The sequence below is a fragment of the Psammomys obesus genome, unplaced genomic scaffold (assembly GCF_907164565.1).
Source record: "Psammomys obesus unplaced genomic scaffold, mPsaObe1.curated_primary_1811, whole genome shotgun sequence".
Lineage (NCBI taxonomy): Eukaryota > Metazoa > Chordata > Mammalia > Rodentia > Muridae > Psammomys > Psammomys obesus.
In genome coordinates this window covers 40,093-55,507 of record NW_026585895.1, presented here as the reverse complement: position 1 = coordinate 55,507, position 15,415 = coordinate 40,093, and the positions used below count along the sequence as shown (strand labels likewise).

At 39.8% G+C, this 15,415-nt stretch overlaps 1 protein-coding gene and 1 non-coding gene across 2 annotated transcripts; one reads left to right on the top strand and one right to left on the bottom strand.

The window, feature by feature from the left end:
- Window positions 1-6,681: 6,681 nt before the first annotated feature.
- Window positions 6,682-7,641, bottom strand: LOC129671412 (olfactory receptor 8K3-like). The gene has a single exon (XM_055600378.1). It carries the CDS (start codon window positions 7,639-7,641, stop codon window positions 6,682-6,684), a length of 960 nt encoding a protein of 319 aa, XP_055456353.1.
- Window positions 7,642-11,692: 4,051 nt separating this feature from the next.
- LOC129671803 (U6 spliceosomal RNA) lies at window positions 11,693-11,799 on the top strand. Its single transcript, XR_008719394.1, has one exon. It is a non-coding gene; the product is annotated as a U6 spliceosomal RNA (small nuclear RNA).
- The last annotated feature ends 3,616 nt before the right edge of the window (window positions 11,800-15,415 follow it).

Sequence of the window (15,415 nt, the reverse complement as noted above, 5' to 3'; positions counted from 1 at the left end):
ACTACAGTGTCCTTTGCTTTACAGAAGATTTTCAGTTTCATTAGGTCCCATTTATTGATTGTTGCTCTTAGAGTCTGTGCTGTTGCTGTTCTGTTCAGGAAGTTGTCTCCCATGCCAATGAATTCAAGGCTCTTCCCCAATTTTTCTTCTAAGCAGTTTAGTGTGTCTGATTTTCTGTTGAGGTGTTTGATCCACTTGGACTTTAGTTTTTGTGCAAGGTGATAAATATGAATCTATTTTCATTTTTCTACATATAGACATCCAGTTAGACCAACACCATTTGTTGAAGATGTTGTCTTTTTTTCCTTTGTATGGTTTTGGCTTCTTTGTCAAAAATCAAGTATCCATAGGTGTGTGGGTTTATTTCTGGGTCTTCTATTCGATTCCATTGATCCACCATTCTCTTTCTATTCCAGTATCATACAATTTTTATTACTATTGCTTTGTAGTACAGCTTGAGATCAATAGGAGAATATTGAATGGCAGAGAAACACTTAAAGAAATGCTCAACTTTCTATCACCCCCTTCTTTCATAAGATTCCCTGCACTCTGCAAAAAGTTTTGCTGTGAATCTCAGCATAGGTTTTGATACCTTGCTGGGTAGAGTCTTTCAGAGGCCCTCCATGATAGGCTCCTGTCCTATTCCCTATTTTCTCCCTCTTCTGACGTCCATTTCATTTTCCTTTCTGAATGAAGATAGGGCTTCTTACCAGGGTCCTCTTTCTTGATTAGCTTCTTTAGGTGTACAGGTTTTAGTATGATTATCCTATATTATATGACTAATATCCACCTATAAGTGAGTATATATACCATGCGTGCCTTTCTGCTTCTGGGATACCTCACTCAGCATAATCATTTCTAGATCTCACCATTTTCCTGCAAATTTCATAATTTCTTTGTTTTTAATTGCTGAGTAGTATTCCATTGTGTAAATGTACCACAATTTCTGTATCCATTCCTCTGTTGAGGGACATCTGGGTTGTTTCCAGCTTCTGGCTATTACAAATAAAGCTGCTGTGAACATGGTTGAGCAAATGTCCTTGTTGTATACTTGAGCAAAACATATGCTGTTATTCATAGCCAAACTTTTTTCAGAGTGCAGATAATCTTATGAAAGAAGGGGGAGATAGAAATACCTGGAGGGAACAGGAGCTCCACAAGGATATCAACAGAACCAAAAAGTCTGGACAAAGGAATCTTTTCTGAGACTGATACTCCAGACCTGGACCATGCATGGAGATAACTTAGAACCCCTGCACAGAAGTAGCTCGTGGCAGCTCAGTGTCCAAGAGGGTTCCCCAATAGTAGGAACAGGGATTGTCTGTGACATGAACTTAAGGCCTGGCTCTTCGATCACCTCCCTGTGAGGGGTAGCAGCCTTACCAGTCCACAGAGAAAGAGAATGCAGCCAGTTCTGATGAGACATGATAGAATAAGGTCAGTGGAAGGAGAGAAGGACCTCGCCTATCATTGGACCTGGAGAGTGGCGTAGGAGAAGAAGAGGGAGAATGGGGTTGGGAGGGGGTGAGGCAGGGGGATACAGCTAGGATAAAAAGTGAATAAATTGTAATTAATAATAAAAAAGAAAGAAATGCTCAACATCCCTAAGTCATCAAGGAAATGCAAATCAAAATGACCCTGAGATTTCACCTTATAGCTATCAGAATGGCTACCATCAAAAACTCAAGTGAGAACACATGCTGGAGAGGATGTAGAGAAAGGAGAACCCTCCTCCGTTGCTGGTGGGAATGTAAACTTGTACAACCACTCTGGAAATCAATCTGGCGCTTTCTCAGACAATTAGGAATAGTGCTTCCTCAAGATCCAGCTATACCACTCCTAAGTATATATCTAAAACATGCTCACTATACAACAAGAACATTTGCTCAACCATGTTTGTAACAGCTTTATTTGTTATAGCAAGAATCTTGAAACAACCAAGATGTCCCTCAGGTGAGGAATGGATACAGAAATTATGGTGCAATTTACAATTGTGTAAATGACAATGGAATACTACTCAGCAATTAAAAACAAGGAAATCATGAAAATCGCAGGTAAATGGTGGGAACTAGAAAAGATCATCCTGAGTGAGGCATCCCAGAAGCAGAAAGACTCACATGCTACATACTTACTTATAAGTGGATATTAGACATATTATATAGGATAAACATACTAAAATCTGTACACCTAAAGAAGATAATCAAGGAGGAGGACCCTAGGTAAGATGATCAGTCCTCATGGAGAAAGGCAAATGAGATAGACATTATAAGAGAGAGAAAACAGGCAACAGGACAGGAGCCTACTACATAGGGTTGTTGAAAGACTTTACCCAGCAAGGTGTGGAAGGAGATGCTGAGACTCATAGTCAAATTTTGGGCAGAGTGTAGGGAATCTTAGAAAAGAAGGGGGAAGCAGTAAGACCTGGAGGGGACAGGAGCTCCACAAGGAGAGCAACAGATCAAAAAATTCTGGGCACAGGGGTCTTTTCTGAAACTGATACTCCAACCAAGGACCATGCATGGAGATAACCTAAGACCCCTGCACAGAAGTAGCCCATGGCAGTTCAGTGTCCAAGTGGGTTCCATAGTAATGGGAACAGGGACTGTCTCTGACATGAACTGATTGGCCTGCTCTTTGATCACCTCCCCCTGAGGGGGAGCAACGTTACCAGGACACAGAGAAAGACAGTGCAGGTACTCCTGATGAGACCTGATAGACTAGGATCAGAAGGAAAAGAAGACCTCCTCTATCAGTGTACTTGGGGAGGGGCATTGTGGAGAAGGGTGAGGAGGGTGGGACTGAGAGGGGAGGAGGGAGGGGGCCATGGGAGGATACAAAGTGGATAAAGTATAATTAATAAAAATTAAAATAATAAATGGAAAAAATACTTAGAAGAATACAACACTAGAAGGAAAATTTTAATGTGAATGACATGGATTAAAATACTTAGAAGAATACATTTATAAAATATTGCTAGCAGGGGATAAAGAGATGGCTCACTAGTTAAGAGTACTGGTTGCTTTTCCAGAGGACCTAGATTTAATTCTCAGCACCCACATGGTGACTCACAATCATATGTAACACCAGTTTCCAGTGGATCCGATACCTTCTTCTGGCTTCCACAGGCAATTCATGTACATGGTAGCAAAACATGGAGAAAAAAACATCCATTCACTAACACACACACACACACACACACACACACTGATATATAAAGTCATTTTACACAGAGCACATAGCTGTAAAACTAAGGCACACCTGCCACACAGATTATTGGTTCAGTAAAATAGAACGTCACACACAACATAGTGAATTTAGTAGTAAGAGGTATAATATCTACATGTAGTGCTGGAAAACATTACTCTGGCTGTAGGCTGTGAAACAAAGAGGCCGATACGACAGCTGTTGGGAAGCTCAGGCCTGAGCTGCTGGTTATGTAGACTAAACCAGTAGCTAGTAATATGGGGACCACTGTGATGGTGGAGGCTGTAAAAGACTTAGTTTAATGGAAATGAGAGCTAAGAAAACATTTTATATTTCTTTATACATTAAAACTTGTAACATTTAAATAAGAGTATTGTAATTCTGATGTACAATATGAAAATGAGTATGTGTGATTACACTATGAAATTTAAGTACCAGACCTCTCAATGCTCCTGTCACTATGTCTTTTTTTTTCCCCTATTAAAAGCACAACTTTTCAGACTTGGCTCATCAGTGGAAAACATTGTTATTTTTCTACTTATCTGTGTTGGTTTCTGTGGTTGTGGTTTTTTTTTCATTTTTTAAGCTAATATCCTCTACCTGAGAGAATATTGAACCCTCATTGTATGCAAGGGAAATGGATCTGAGCTGATGAGCTTGTTTGTTTATCTGTGAAAAAAGGTAAATAAAGCTACACTTGTTACAAAGCTAGTGATGTGGATAATTTAGTTACAGAAAATAGAATACATAGATTATTACAGAATGCATTAGATTCCGACCTCATTTAATACCACCACAGTCCACAGAGCATGATGACTATCCACCACTGTTCTCAGGAAACTTCTGTCTTGTATGGCTTACAGGAAGAATACTCTGGTGCAGAAAACTAAAATATCTAGATCATATTCTGAACCTTTACACAATTATGAATATTCAAGTATCTTTTGAGAAAATTGTGATTACATGAGTGTGCTGGCCATGAGTGTGATTACTTGAGTGGTCAACTTGGCATACAATTTAGAGTATCTGAAAGGAGAAAATGTCTTCAGAAGATCTGCTCTCAGGCATTTTTAAGTCAATGATTGATGGGGGAGGGCCCAGGCCATTGTGGGTGCTGTCATTCCTGGGCTGGTGATCCTAGGTTCTAAAAGAAAGCTGGCTGAGCAAGCCCTGTGGAGCAAGCCAGTAACCAGCACCTCTCCATGGCTTCTGCATCAACTCTTGTTCCATGTTCCTTCCCTGCTTGGGTTCTATTCCTGACTTCTTTCAAAAATGAACAGTGATATATAAATATAGACCAAATAAATTCTTGTTGAAGGATGTTTTTGTGCACTCTATTTAAATGCTGACTTCTGTACCAGAGATCTGGTTGCAGTCCAGATTTTGAAACTGTAATGATAATGAAGCATTTCATGTCTTCGTATCCTGTGAACATTGTTCTCCATCACCTCTGTTTGGCTAAATAAAAAGCTGGACAGCCAATAGCTGGGCAGGTGAAGAGAAGGCGGGACTTCCGAGCCCAGTGAGAGGGTCCCAGGCGGGGACCAGAGAGGAGAGGAGTCACCATCAGGACATGTATGAAGGAGGACATGCCAGGGATAAATTGGCAGGTAACAGGTCACATGTCTGGGAAGTAAGAGAGGCCAGTTTATCAGTTTAGAATAGCTGTCTGCCCAGCTATAGTGCCTGAAGCTTTTAATAGATATAATAAGTCTCAATGTTATTCATCAGAGCAAGGGCAAACATAGAAAAGCATGCATATTACAAACTCTTTCTATCCCAATTTGCTTTTTGGTCATTGTGTTTCATTGCAGCTAAGACAATAAAACAACTAAGACAACTAAGACAATTAAAACAACTAAGACAGCTAAGACAATAAGGAAAAACAAAGACTTGAAGTTACGATCATGGATTTATCAATGTGGTTTTGTTGTTGTTGTTTTATTTTGGAACTGTACCCTATAATTGAAATTGATAATTTATATAAGCCACTCTAATTCTCCAAGTGAATATCAAAAATCAGATTAAAGCTAGGACATTCCATGTTGAAAAAAAATATATAAATCAATTTTTAAAAAGTGAAAAAAAATTAAAACTACATAGCAGTGAAACAGAAACTACTAAAATTATTAATATATCTTACTAAATTTTAAACTTGTTGACTTTTTCATGTATATGTTAGTTCATGATATGAGAAAACATTGAAAATATAATCTGCATTCATTTTAGTGGTTTTACATTTAAGTACACATATTAACAATGGACTTTTCAAATACAAATACTCAATTAATTTCCCTAATTATAAATTTTAATTCCTGAAATTTACTTTGTAGTCATAAAATGTTTTGAAATGCTATTAATTTAAACATTCCCAGGCTGTATGTGGAGGAAGCATATCACTGTCAAAAGCTAGAAGAATGTAAAAATAGAACATCACAAAAAATGAAATGTTCTTTTTCTTTTGATGTCAAAGGCGGTGATCACCCTGTAGACATAAATAGACATGATATAAAAATAAGTCAATAAGGAAAAGCATAACTCTGGAAGATGTGATGGCATAACTCAGGAAGTGTATTATAATGAGTGTATTCATTAATATGTACAAGCACCCTACATTAGACAAAATAAGATACTAAACTAAAGCTATATGTTACCAAAAGCCAGTTGTGTTATGTTAATAAAGTCCCTTGAGCTTTATATAAAACAATGTGCTTACAAAACAAACAAGCAAACAACAAAAATAATTGAATATCCCTACATAGCATAGGGACATTCATTCCTACTTATATACTGGAGTTTTTCTAATCATTGTGTGATCACATGTCTACTGCAAGCCTACCTGAATGTTATTTTAAAATAATCTATACATCTGAATGTTATTTAAAAGCTATCTGCAGGAATATAAGAAATCTAAGCAGAACTATTAAGTTGACAGAAAAGGAGAAATATATAAATAAATGCACATAGAGTGTGGAAAATACCTTGTAACAGGAATGGCATAAAAACCAAATCAATTCCTCATATGAATACAGTATTTTTCACATGCAAATAGCATATCCACTGCTCTTCATGCTAATGATGTAGAGACCTAAAAACACTCTGTTACAATAGAAAATTTATTATTTCTCTACCTTTAATATCATGCTATAATTTGTCTTTCCCATTAAGGGGAGAAAAGGAGATTGCTCAACAAACTGAAGACTTCAATGCTGAGTTTCATCCTCAGGACCCACATGGAAGAAGGATAAAAATAACTCTTGCAAGTTGTTCTCTGATTGTCACCCATGCTGAGACATGCACACGCATATACAAATAAAATTTAAAATTACAAAGACATTTTTACTAATAAATCCATAGCATTATAAAATGTGTTAGTACAAGATGGGCAATCTTTAATTATTCAGTAAATTCTTTTGTGCAGGATAAATATTCTGACAAGAGACATAGCAGATATTCATTCAATTCTCATTATAAGATTCATCTTGTATGTAATATTTGTGACAGTATGTTGTATAACTTTTCTAATGTCCTTTGAATTGCATGTTTTACATCTTTGTTCCTCAAACTGTATATCATTGGATTTAACATGGGGATAATCAGGGTATAAAAGATGGAAGCCACTTTATCAGTGTCAAAGGAGTGACTGGACTGAGGTTGCACATACATAAATATCAAAGTGCCATAGAAGACAGTGACCACTGTCAGGTGGGACCCACAGGTGGAGAAAGCCTTGCGCTGGCCTTCAGCAGACTTCATCCTGAGAATGGCTGTGAGGATGAGCAGATAAGACACAAGGACCACCAGTAGAGAAGACATCAAATTAAAAGCTGCCAAGACCAGAATAATCATTTCAATTTCACGTGTGTTTGAGCAGATCAAAGATAACAAGGGGAGACTGTCACAGTAGAAATGACTGATGACGTTGTAGCCACAGAAAGACAAGGTGAAAATCTTTATGGTGACTAGAAGAGAAACAAATGTGCAGTACAAATAGGGAATTGCCACCAGCACATGACACACCCTTTGCGACATGATGACAGTGTAGAACAGGGGCTTACAGATGGCCACATAGCGGTCATAGGACATTGCAGACAGAATAAAGAGTTCACTAATTATAAACACAAGAAAAAAAGCTAGCTGTGTAGCACAAAGATTATAGGAGATTATGTTTAGATCTACAATAAAATTTACCAACATCTTGGGTCCCACAGCTGTAGAATAACCAAGATCTGTGATAGCCAGGTGTCTGATAAAGAAGTACATGGGCGTTTGTAGCCTGGAGTCCACTGTGATGAGGATGATCATTCCCAAGTTGCCGACCATTGAGCTCATGTAGATTACCAAGAACAATCCGAACAACGGGGCCTGTAGTTCAGGACGCTCCGTGATGCCCGTCAGGATGAATTCAGTCACCACTGTGAGGTTGTGTTTTTCCATAAGTTTTTAATCTATTCTGGACAGAGAGATACAATCATGACGTCAGTACATTCCAGTAGTCTCACACAGCAAGTTACGAAAGATAAGATTTCCAAGACAGATCTTAACTTTCAGTTTTAGAATATTTGAAAGTAAACAGATCATTATACATCAAAATATCTAGAACTAGAAATAGATAATGTATTGCAAATAATGTGACTTTACTCAAATAAGCAAAGTGTTTGATGCCTACCTATGCTCTGATTATAAAAGATGTGACTGTATTGCTAATGTTCTATAATGAATACACAAGAGGAGTAAATTTGCATTCTCTGCACCTCATTTCCTGACCAACACTTCTGCCTGCATCCTGGAGGCGTAGGAGCGCTAGGGACAGCAGGTAAGAGATCCCCACACCATGCCCCTCGCACTTGCCTGTCAACTCCCCAGAAAGCATGCCAAGCTGCAGTGAACTGTTCCCCATATCCTGTACTCCATTTCCTCTCCACAGCTTTGCCTACTTTTTATGGAGGCCTGTTAGCACCAGGGACAGCAGCCAACTACCCTGAAAGCACATACAACACCAGGAACTGCACTCTATACTCTACACCCACAACTCTGCCTGCTTTCTTAGAGGTCCTAAAAGCACCAGCAACACAATGGAAAAGATTCTGGCCCCAGCTTTTGCCCTCAAACTTCTCTGAAAGCACATCTAACAGTGGTAAACTGCACCCTATAGCATGTGCTCCATTTTTTGCCCCACACCTTTGCCTGCCTTCCCAGAGGTCTGCTGGCCCAATCAACACCAGGTAAGACCCCCTGAAGCTTGTGCCAGCTAATCCCCTGAAAGCACAACCAAAAGCTTTAAACTGTACCTCATACCCTGCACTTGATTTTCCACCCCACAATACTGCATACTTTCTGGGAGGCCTGTTAGCACCAGGAACAACATATAAGATCCTGCACCAAGGCCTTGACAGCCAACTTCCTTGAGAATACACCAAGCAGCAGTAACTACACTCCATACCTTATTTCCCATCTCCAGCCCCACTACTGCACCTGCATTCCTGGAGGCCTGCTGGCACTAGGAACCCTAGATAAGCATCCTCCCATAAAGCACTAGCCATCCAATTACCCCAGAAGGCACATCCAAAGGAGGTAAACTGCACTCCATACCCTGTGCTCCAATTCCTGCTCCACAACCCTGCCTGCTTTCCACGAGGCCACTCTAACACAAGGGACCCAGGGCATAGTGGTAATAGAGACAAGAGAGGTAACTTTATCACACACACACACACACACACAGAGAGAGAGAGAGAGAGAGAGAGAGAGAGAGAGAGAGAGAGAGAGAAAACAGAAACAAAACAACAAAATTAGGATCCCCAGGCCACAAAACTCCAGGAGAGACACCCTTTTGGAATTGAAGACTTACTGATCACTGGAACATTATCAGGACATAAGACCAAGAGGAAACAGAAACAAAGTGGGGAAACATTAAAACACACTCAGCCAACAAAGATAAACTAAGAAGTCAGTACCCAAATCTATAATGACCACAAAACCCAGGTGGCAAGTATAAAAATTCAATCAACAACAGGCACAGTAACATGACAGCGCCAGAGCCCAGATATTCTACTACAGCAAGCTCTGGATATCCTAACATAGGGGAAGCACAAGAAGATGACCTGAAATCCAATCTTATGAGGATGCCAGAGGCCTTTACATATTAAATGAATAAATCCTTTAAAGAAATATAGGAAAACATAATCAAACAGGTGAAGAAAATTATGGATACTGTTCAAGACCTGAAAATCAAAATAGTAGCAATAAAGAAAACACAAACTGAGGAAATCCTGGAGATGGAAAACCTAGGGAAGAAAACAGAAATTACCGATGCAAGCATTGTCAACAGAATACAAGAGATGGAAGAGACAATCTCAGGCATAGAAAACATGATAGAAGAAATCAGTATATGGACCAAAGAAATGTTAAATCTAAAAAGTTTCTGACACAAAACATTCAGGAAATCTGGGATGCAATGGAAAGGCAAAACCTAAGAATAATAGGAATAGGAAAAGATTTCCTACTCAAAAGCACAGAAAATATTTTCAATAAAATGGTAGAAGAAAATTCCTCCAACTTAAAAGAAAGGATGCCTATAAACACACAGAAGCTAACAAAACACAAAATAGATTGGACCAAAAAAATCTCTAGCCACATAATAATCAAAACACTAAATATAGAATAAAGAAAGAATATTAATAGCTGAAAGGGAAAAAGGCTGAGTACCATATAAAGGCAAACCTATCAAAATTACACCTGACTTTTCAACAGAGACTCTAACAGGCAGAAAGGCCTGGGCAGATGTTTTGTAGTTTCTAAGAGACCACTGATACCAGCCTAGAGTACTGTGCCTAGCAAAAGTTTCAATCACCATAAAAGGTGATCTTCTGTGACAAAACCAAATTTAAACAATATCTGTCCATTAGTCCATTCCAACAGAAGATGTTAGAAAGAAAACTCCATCTCCTGTAAACAGGCAAGACTTCCAATGGAGAGATGGGGACACCAACTCAGCCAAAAACCCTTCAATCCATAATTTGCTTGCCTACCGATGTGTAGGTGTAAAGACAGAAGAGAAAGGGGGGAATTGCCAACCACTGACTGGCTACACTTGAGACCCATACCGTGAGAGAGAGCCCATCCCTGACACTACTAATGATATTCAGCTATACTTGTAACAGGAGCCTAGAATACTTGTCATCTGAGAGGCTTTTCACAGAAGCTGATGGAAACAGATACAGAGACCAACAGACAAACACAAGACAGAGCTTGGGGAATTCTGTCAAAGAAGGGAAAGGAAGGATTGAGGGAGGCCAGAGAGGTCAAGATACCATGAGAACCTTATGAATCAACTAGCTCGGGCCCACAGCAACTGAACCAACAATTAGAGAGCATACATGGGAAGTACCTAAGTCCTCCGTATATATGTAACAGATGTGCAGCTTGGTTTTTATGTGAGACCCGTAACAGTGGGAGCAGGAGTTGTCTCTGACTCTGTTGCCTGACTTTGGATCTCTTTCCCCTAACTGGGTGGCCTTGTCTAGCCTTGATAGGAGAAGACATGCCTAGTCTTATTGCAATATGGTATGGCAAGATGGATTGATATCTATTTGAGACCTCTCCTTTCTTGAGCAGAAAGAGATGAGAGTATGGAGGTGGGGAGGAGTAAAGGAAGGACTGCGCAGAAAGGAGTTAATTATTTATAATTAATTATTAATTGATGACTAAGAAGAAGAATAAATTTTCCCAAGAACCCGAATACTAGAATTTATTAGTACTCGAACACTAATTCTGAAAATTCCAACCAGCCACTTCTGAAAAGGCTGAAAGCCACCTTACAATGAGAAGTACATGATAACACAAAAAGGAAATCAATGCTTCTCTCTTTTATCCATTTGTCAGAAAAAAAGATGTTTGCATTGTTACACACGTGCAACTGAAGTTCAAGCAGAGTTAAAAGTTCACCTTCTAAATGTGCTTCAAGGAACTCAGAGTCTTCTCTGCACTGGAGCAGCCCTAGTGTGGATCATGGGATCCACATATGCAAAGGAAGGTAACTACTGCTTTCCAATTTAGCATAATAAACATTTTACTACAGCAACTCAAATAAACTACAGTCCACTAAAGTTCAATGTGTGTGTGTTTATATGTGTGCATGCATGTGTGTGTACACATGTGTATGAACATGTGTATGTGGATACATTTCATGTGTGTGGGTGGATGCACTCTGGGAATAGAAAGGTCAATCCTTCTATTTATTTCCATCTTATATTTTGAGACAGTATCTCTCCCTGAACCTGGGCTCACTGATTGAACAGACTGGATGGCCTTTGACCTCATGGATCACCTATCTCTGTCTCCTCATTGGTGGAATTACAGGTGACACTCCACTGAGCTTTAACTTGTATCCTTGAGATTGAGCTCATCCTCAGGCTTGCACGGCAAACACTTTAACAGCTGAGTCACCTCTACAGCCCTTTAAAATTCATGATTGAAAGAATAGACTTTGGTGCTCGCTTCGGCAGCACATATACTAAAATTGGAACGATACAGAGAAGATTAGCATGGCCCCTGCGCAAGGATGACACACAAATTCATGAAGCGTTCCATATTTTTAAGTACACAATAAGGACATTTGCTCAACCATGTTTGTAGCAGCCTTATTTGTAATAGCCAGAAGCTGGAAACAGCCCAGATGCCCCTCAGTGGAGGAATGGATGCACAAATTGTGGTATATCTACCCAATGGAATATTATTCAGCAATAAAAAAAAAAACAAGGAAATCATGAAATTTGCTGGTAAATGGTGGGATCTGGAAAAGATCATCCTGAGTGAGCTATCCCAGAAACAGAGGGATGCACACAGTATATACTCACTCATATAGACATATAATATAGGATAAACCTACTAAAATCTGTACACCTAAAGAAACTAATCAAGAGGGAGGACTCTTGCTAAAATGCTCAATTCCTATCCAGAAAGGCAAAGAGGCTATACATCAGAAGAAAGAGAAAAGAGGGAACAAGTCAGGAGCCTGACACAGAGGACCTCTGAAAAGCTCTGCCCTGCAGACTATCAATGCAGATGCTGAGACTTATGGGCAACCTTTGGGCAGAGTGCAGGGAATCTTAGGAAAGAAGTGGGAAACAGTAAGATCTGGAGATGACAGGAACTCCATAAGGAGAGCAACAGAACCAAAAAATCTGAGCACAGGGGTCTTTAGACTGCTATTCCAACCAAGGACTATGCGTGGAGATTAACCTAAGACCCCTGCACAGATGTAGCTCATGGCAGTTCAGTATCCAAGTGGGTTCCATTGTGATAGGAATAGGGACTGTCTCTGACATGAACTGATTGGCCTGCTCTTTAATTACCTCCCCCTGAGGAGAAAGCAGCATTACCAGGCCACAGAAGAAGACAATGCAGCCACTCCTAATGAGACCTAATTGAATAGGATCAGAAAGAAGGAAAAGAAGTCCTCCCCTATCAGTGGACTTGGGGAGGGGCATGCATGCAGAGGGTGGAGGAAGGGAGGGATTGAGATGGGAGGAGGAAGGGAACCACGGGGGATACAAAGTGAGTAAAGTGTAATTAATAAAGAAAAATAAAATAAAATAAATAAGAGAAAGAATAGACTTTGACTCTGAAATTCTGTAGCTCAATTGTTTGTTTCTTTTGGAAACTCTTCAGATAAATGATATCAATCCCATTTTTATTTCTAAATGTACTTTGTTGCTACCATACACAGTGATGCCTACAGCTCTGCATTACGTTCCACATCCATAACATTCCATTATATGAGTGTTCTGACTGCATAAGAGTGCAAAGTTCTATGTGTCTGCCAGTTTCTACAACATTTTCTAGAACTCTCACACATTTTATTGAACCTCCACAGTCATTCAATGTGGGGGAAAAAGGCAAACAGAAACAAACAAACAAGTCACCTTAGACCATTGGTTCTCAACCTTCTAATGCTTGAGACCCTTTAATAAAGTTTCTCATGTTGTGGTGACTCCCACATGGCATAACTGTAACTTTGCTACTGTTATGAATGTAAATATCTGATATCTGAACCCTGTGTGTCCCCTTCCAAAGAGGTCGTGACCCACAGCTTCATAACCATTGCAAACCAAAGTAGGAAGTGAGCAAAGTGATGGTAAAATGTGTCCCCGCACATGTGAGTGGTAGGCTCAGCCAGCACAATTGAGTCTATTTAATTATTTTCCTGACATTAAGCTTTATAACTCCACTTATGTACTTTTTGGCACTATACATTTTTAAAAGACCAGAGGGGATAAATACGGGGCTTGAAAGTTATCTGAGAAGATATGAAATAGAAATATGCTTTGTTATTTTCTCAAGAAAATCCCAAGAAATCCATCAGTGTCCAGCTGATTACTGAAGTGTCTAGCTTAGACAAAAGTCCCTGTTAACAAACTCTCTGGGTCATTCTCAGATTTATATAAGTGCTAAGTTACCTTAAGGTAAACTGCAGGCTTGCTACTCTTTCTCTGGTGAAATACTTTATGCAAATAACGAGCAACTGGGGAAAGAGCATGAGATGATGAGAATCAGATGCTAGACAACTGATAAAAGATGAGTCAAAAAAGATTCAAGAATAGCTTCAGGGAAGCTGAAGCTGCTGGTGGTGGCTCTGGGAGTATTGTTGAGTATTGTTCCCTTTTCCCAAAGCCAGGCAGTTAGGCCATCTACGCTCTCCATTTTTTCCAAATTTAAGAAAATTACAGCTTCAAGCCAAAACCTAATGTTCTGGAGAAAGCCCAGCTTGCAATATGAAAAAGTAGCCAGAAAGATGAGAATATGGAGACTCACAGGTCCAAGCATACTCAGAAAAGTCTAGAGAGATTCAGCCCAGCTCTAGGCTCCTGTCTAGAACACGGGTGCTATAAGCAGAACAATCTCTAGTAGGTGCCTGAGCTCAGCCATCTAAAATCCCAGCAAAAGTAAAAGCCTTCATCATACAAGATATACATGATGATGACCATGTTTTCTTATATTCAGTCTCTCTGGGTAAGACTAATGATGTCTCCTGTAAGTGAAGCTTACATGGCTAAAGACTTCCCATCACCTCTTCCACCCAAAATAAAGAAGAAGAAATAAGCACTGCTGCTACCTGGTTCTGTGAGCAGGCCAAGAGCCTTGAGAATACTGAAGGGATTGTGATAGGATATCTTCAGTAACCCTGTTATAGCATTGGTTACAACACTAAATTCAATTTCTATATGTAGTAACGTAGAACATAAATCACATAATCCCAGCATCCCAGAAAACTACCTGCTACTGTCACCTCAATTTGTAGACTATGAAGCTGAACTATAAAAAGACTATATTCAACAGATGAAACCAATCTCATACACAGGGTTTTGGGTTTTGAGGAAGGGAGAGAGGCTAGAACGCTACAATTGAAAACAGTCTTTCAATCAAACTTTGCCAAACTTTGGGCAGAGTGCAGGGAGTATTATGAAAGAAGGGGGAGGTAGAAAGACTGGAGGGGACGGGAGCTCTGCAATGAACTCAACACTCTTTTCTGAGATATCTGAAAAGCCCACGGGTCTTTACTGAGACTGATACTCCAACCAAGGACCGTGCATGGAGATAAATTAGAACCCCTGCACAGATGTAGCCCAGGGCAGCTCACTCTCCAAGTGGGTTTCCTAGTAAGGGGAACAGGGGCTGTCTCCGGCATGAACTCAGTGACTGACTCTTGATCACCTACCCATGAGTGGGGAGCAGCCTTACCAGGCCACAGAGGAAAACAATGCAGCCAGTCCTGATGAGAGCTGATAGGTTAGGGTCAGATGGAAAGGGAGATCAATGGACTTGGGGATGGGCATGGGAGGAGAAGAGGGAGGGAGGCTGGGTTTAGGAGGGGATGAGGAAGGAGGCTACAACTGGGTTACAAAGTGAATAAATTGTAATAAATAAAAAATAAATAAAAGAGAGAAAAAGGTATGCACAAAAATCACCATAAAATAATATGATTTTAAATGAGAGAAAGAGAGATAACTGAAAAAAGCACAGATCAAAAAGTCTGAGGAGGGGAGATTGACAGATTAGGTCCTCTTCTTATGAGGCTAGTTACTGCTTTAGGGTATGAGACCTGAATAAGAAATCAGAAGGAAAAGTGGAAAAGAAAGTCTAGAGCAGGATAAGAAGGGGCCTTTAGAGAAAGAGTGAGAAGTGGAGGAGCAAGTCATGATTACACAGAGCT

Coding starts and splice junctions, on each gene's coding strand:
- LOC129671412 (XM_055600378.1), bottom strand. CDS start 7,641: ATGGAAAAACACAACCTCACAGTGGTGACTGAATTCATCCTGACGGGC.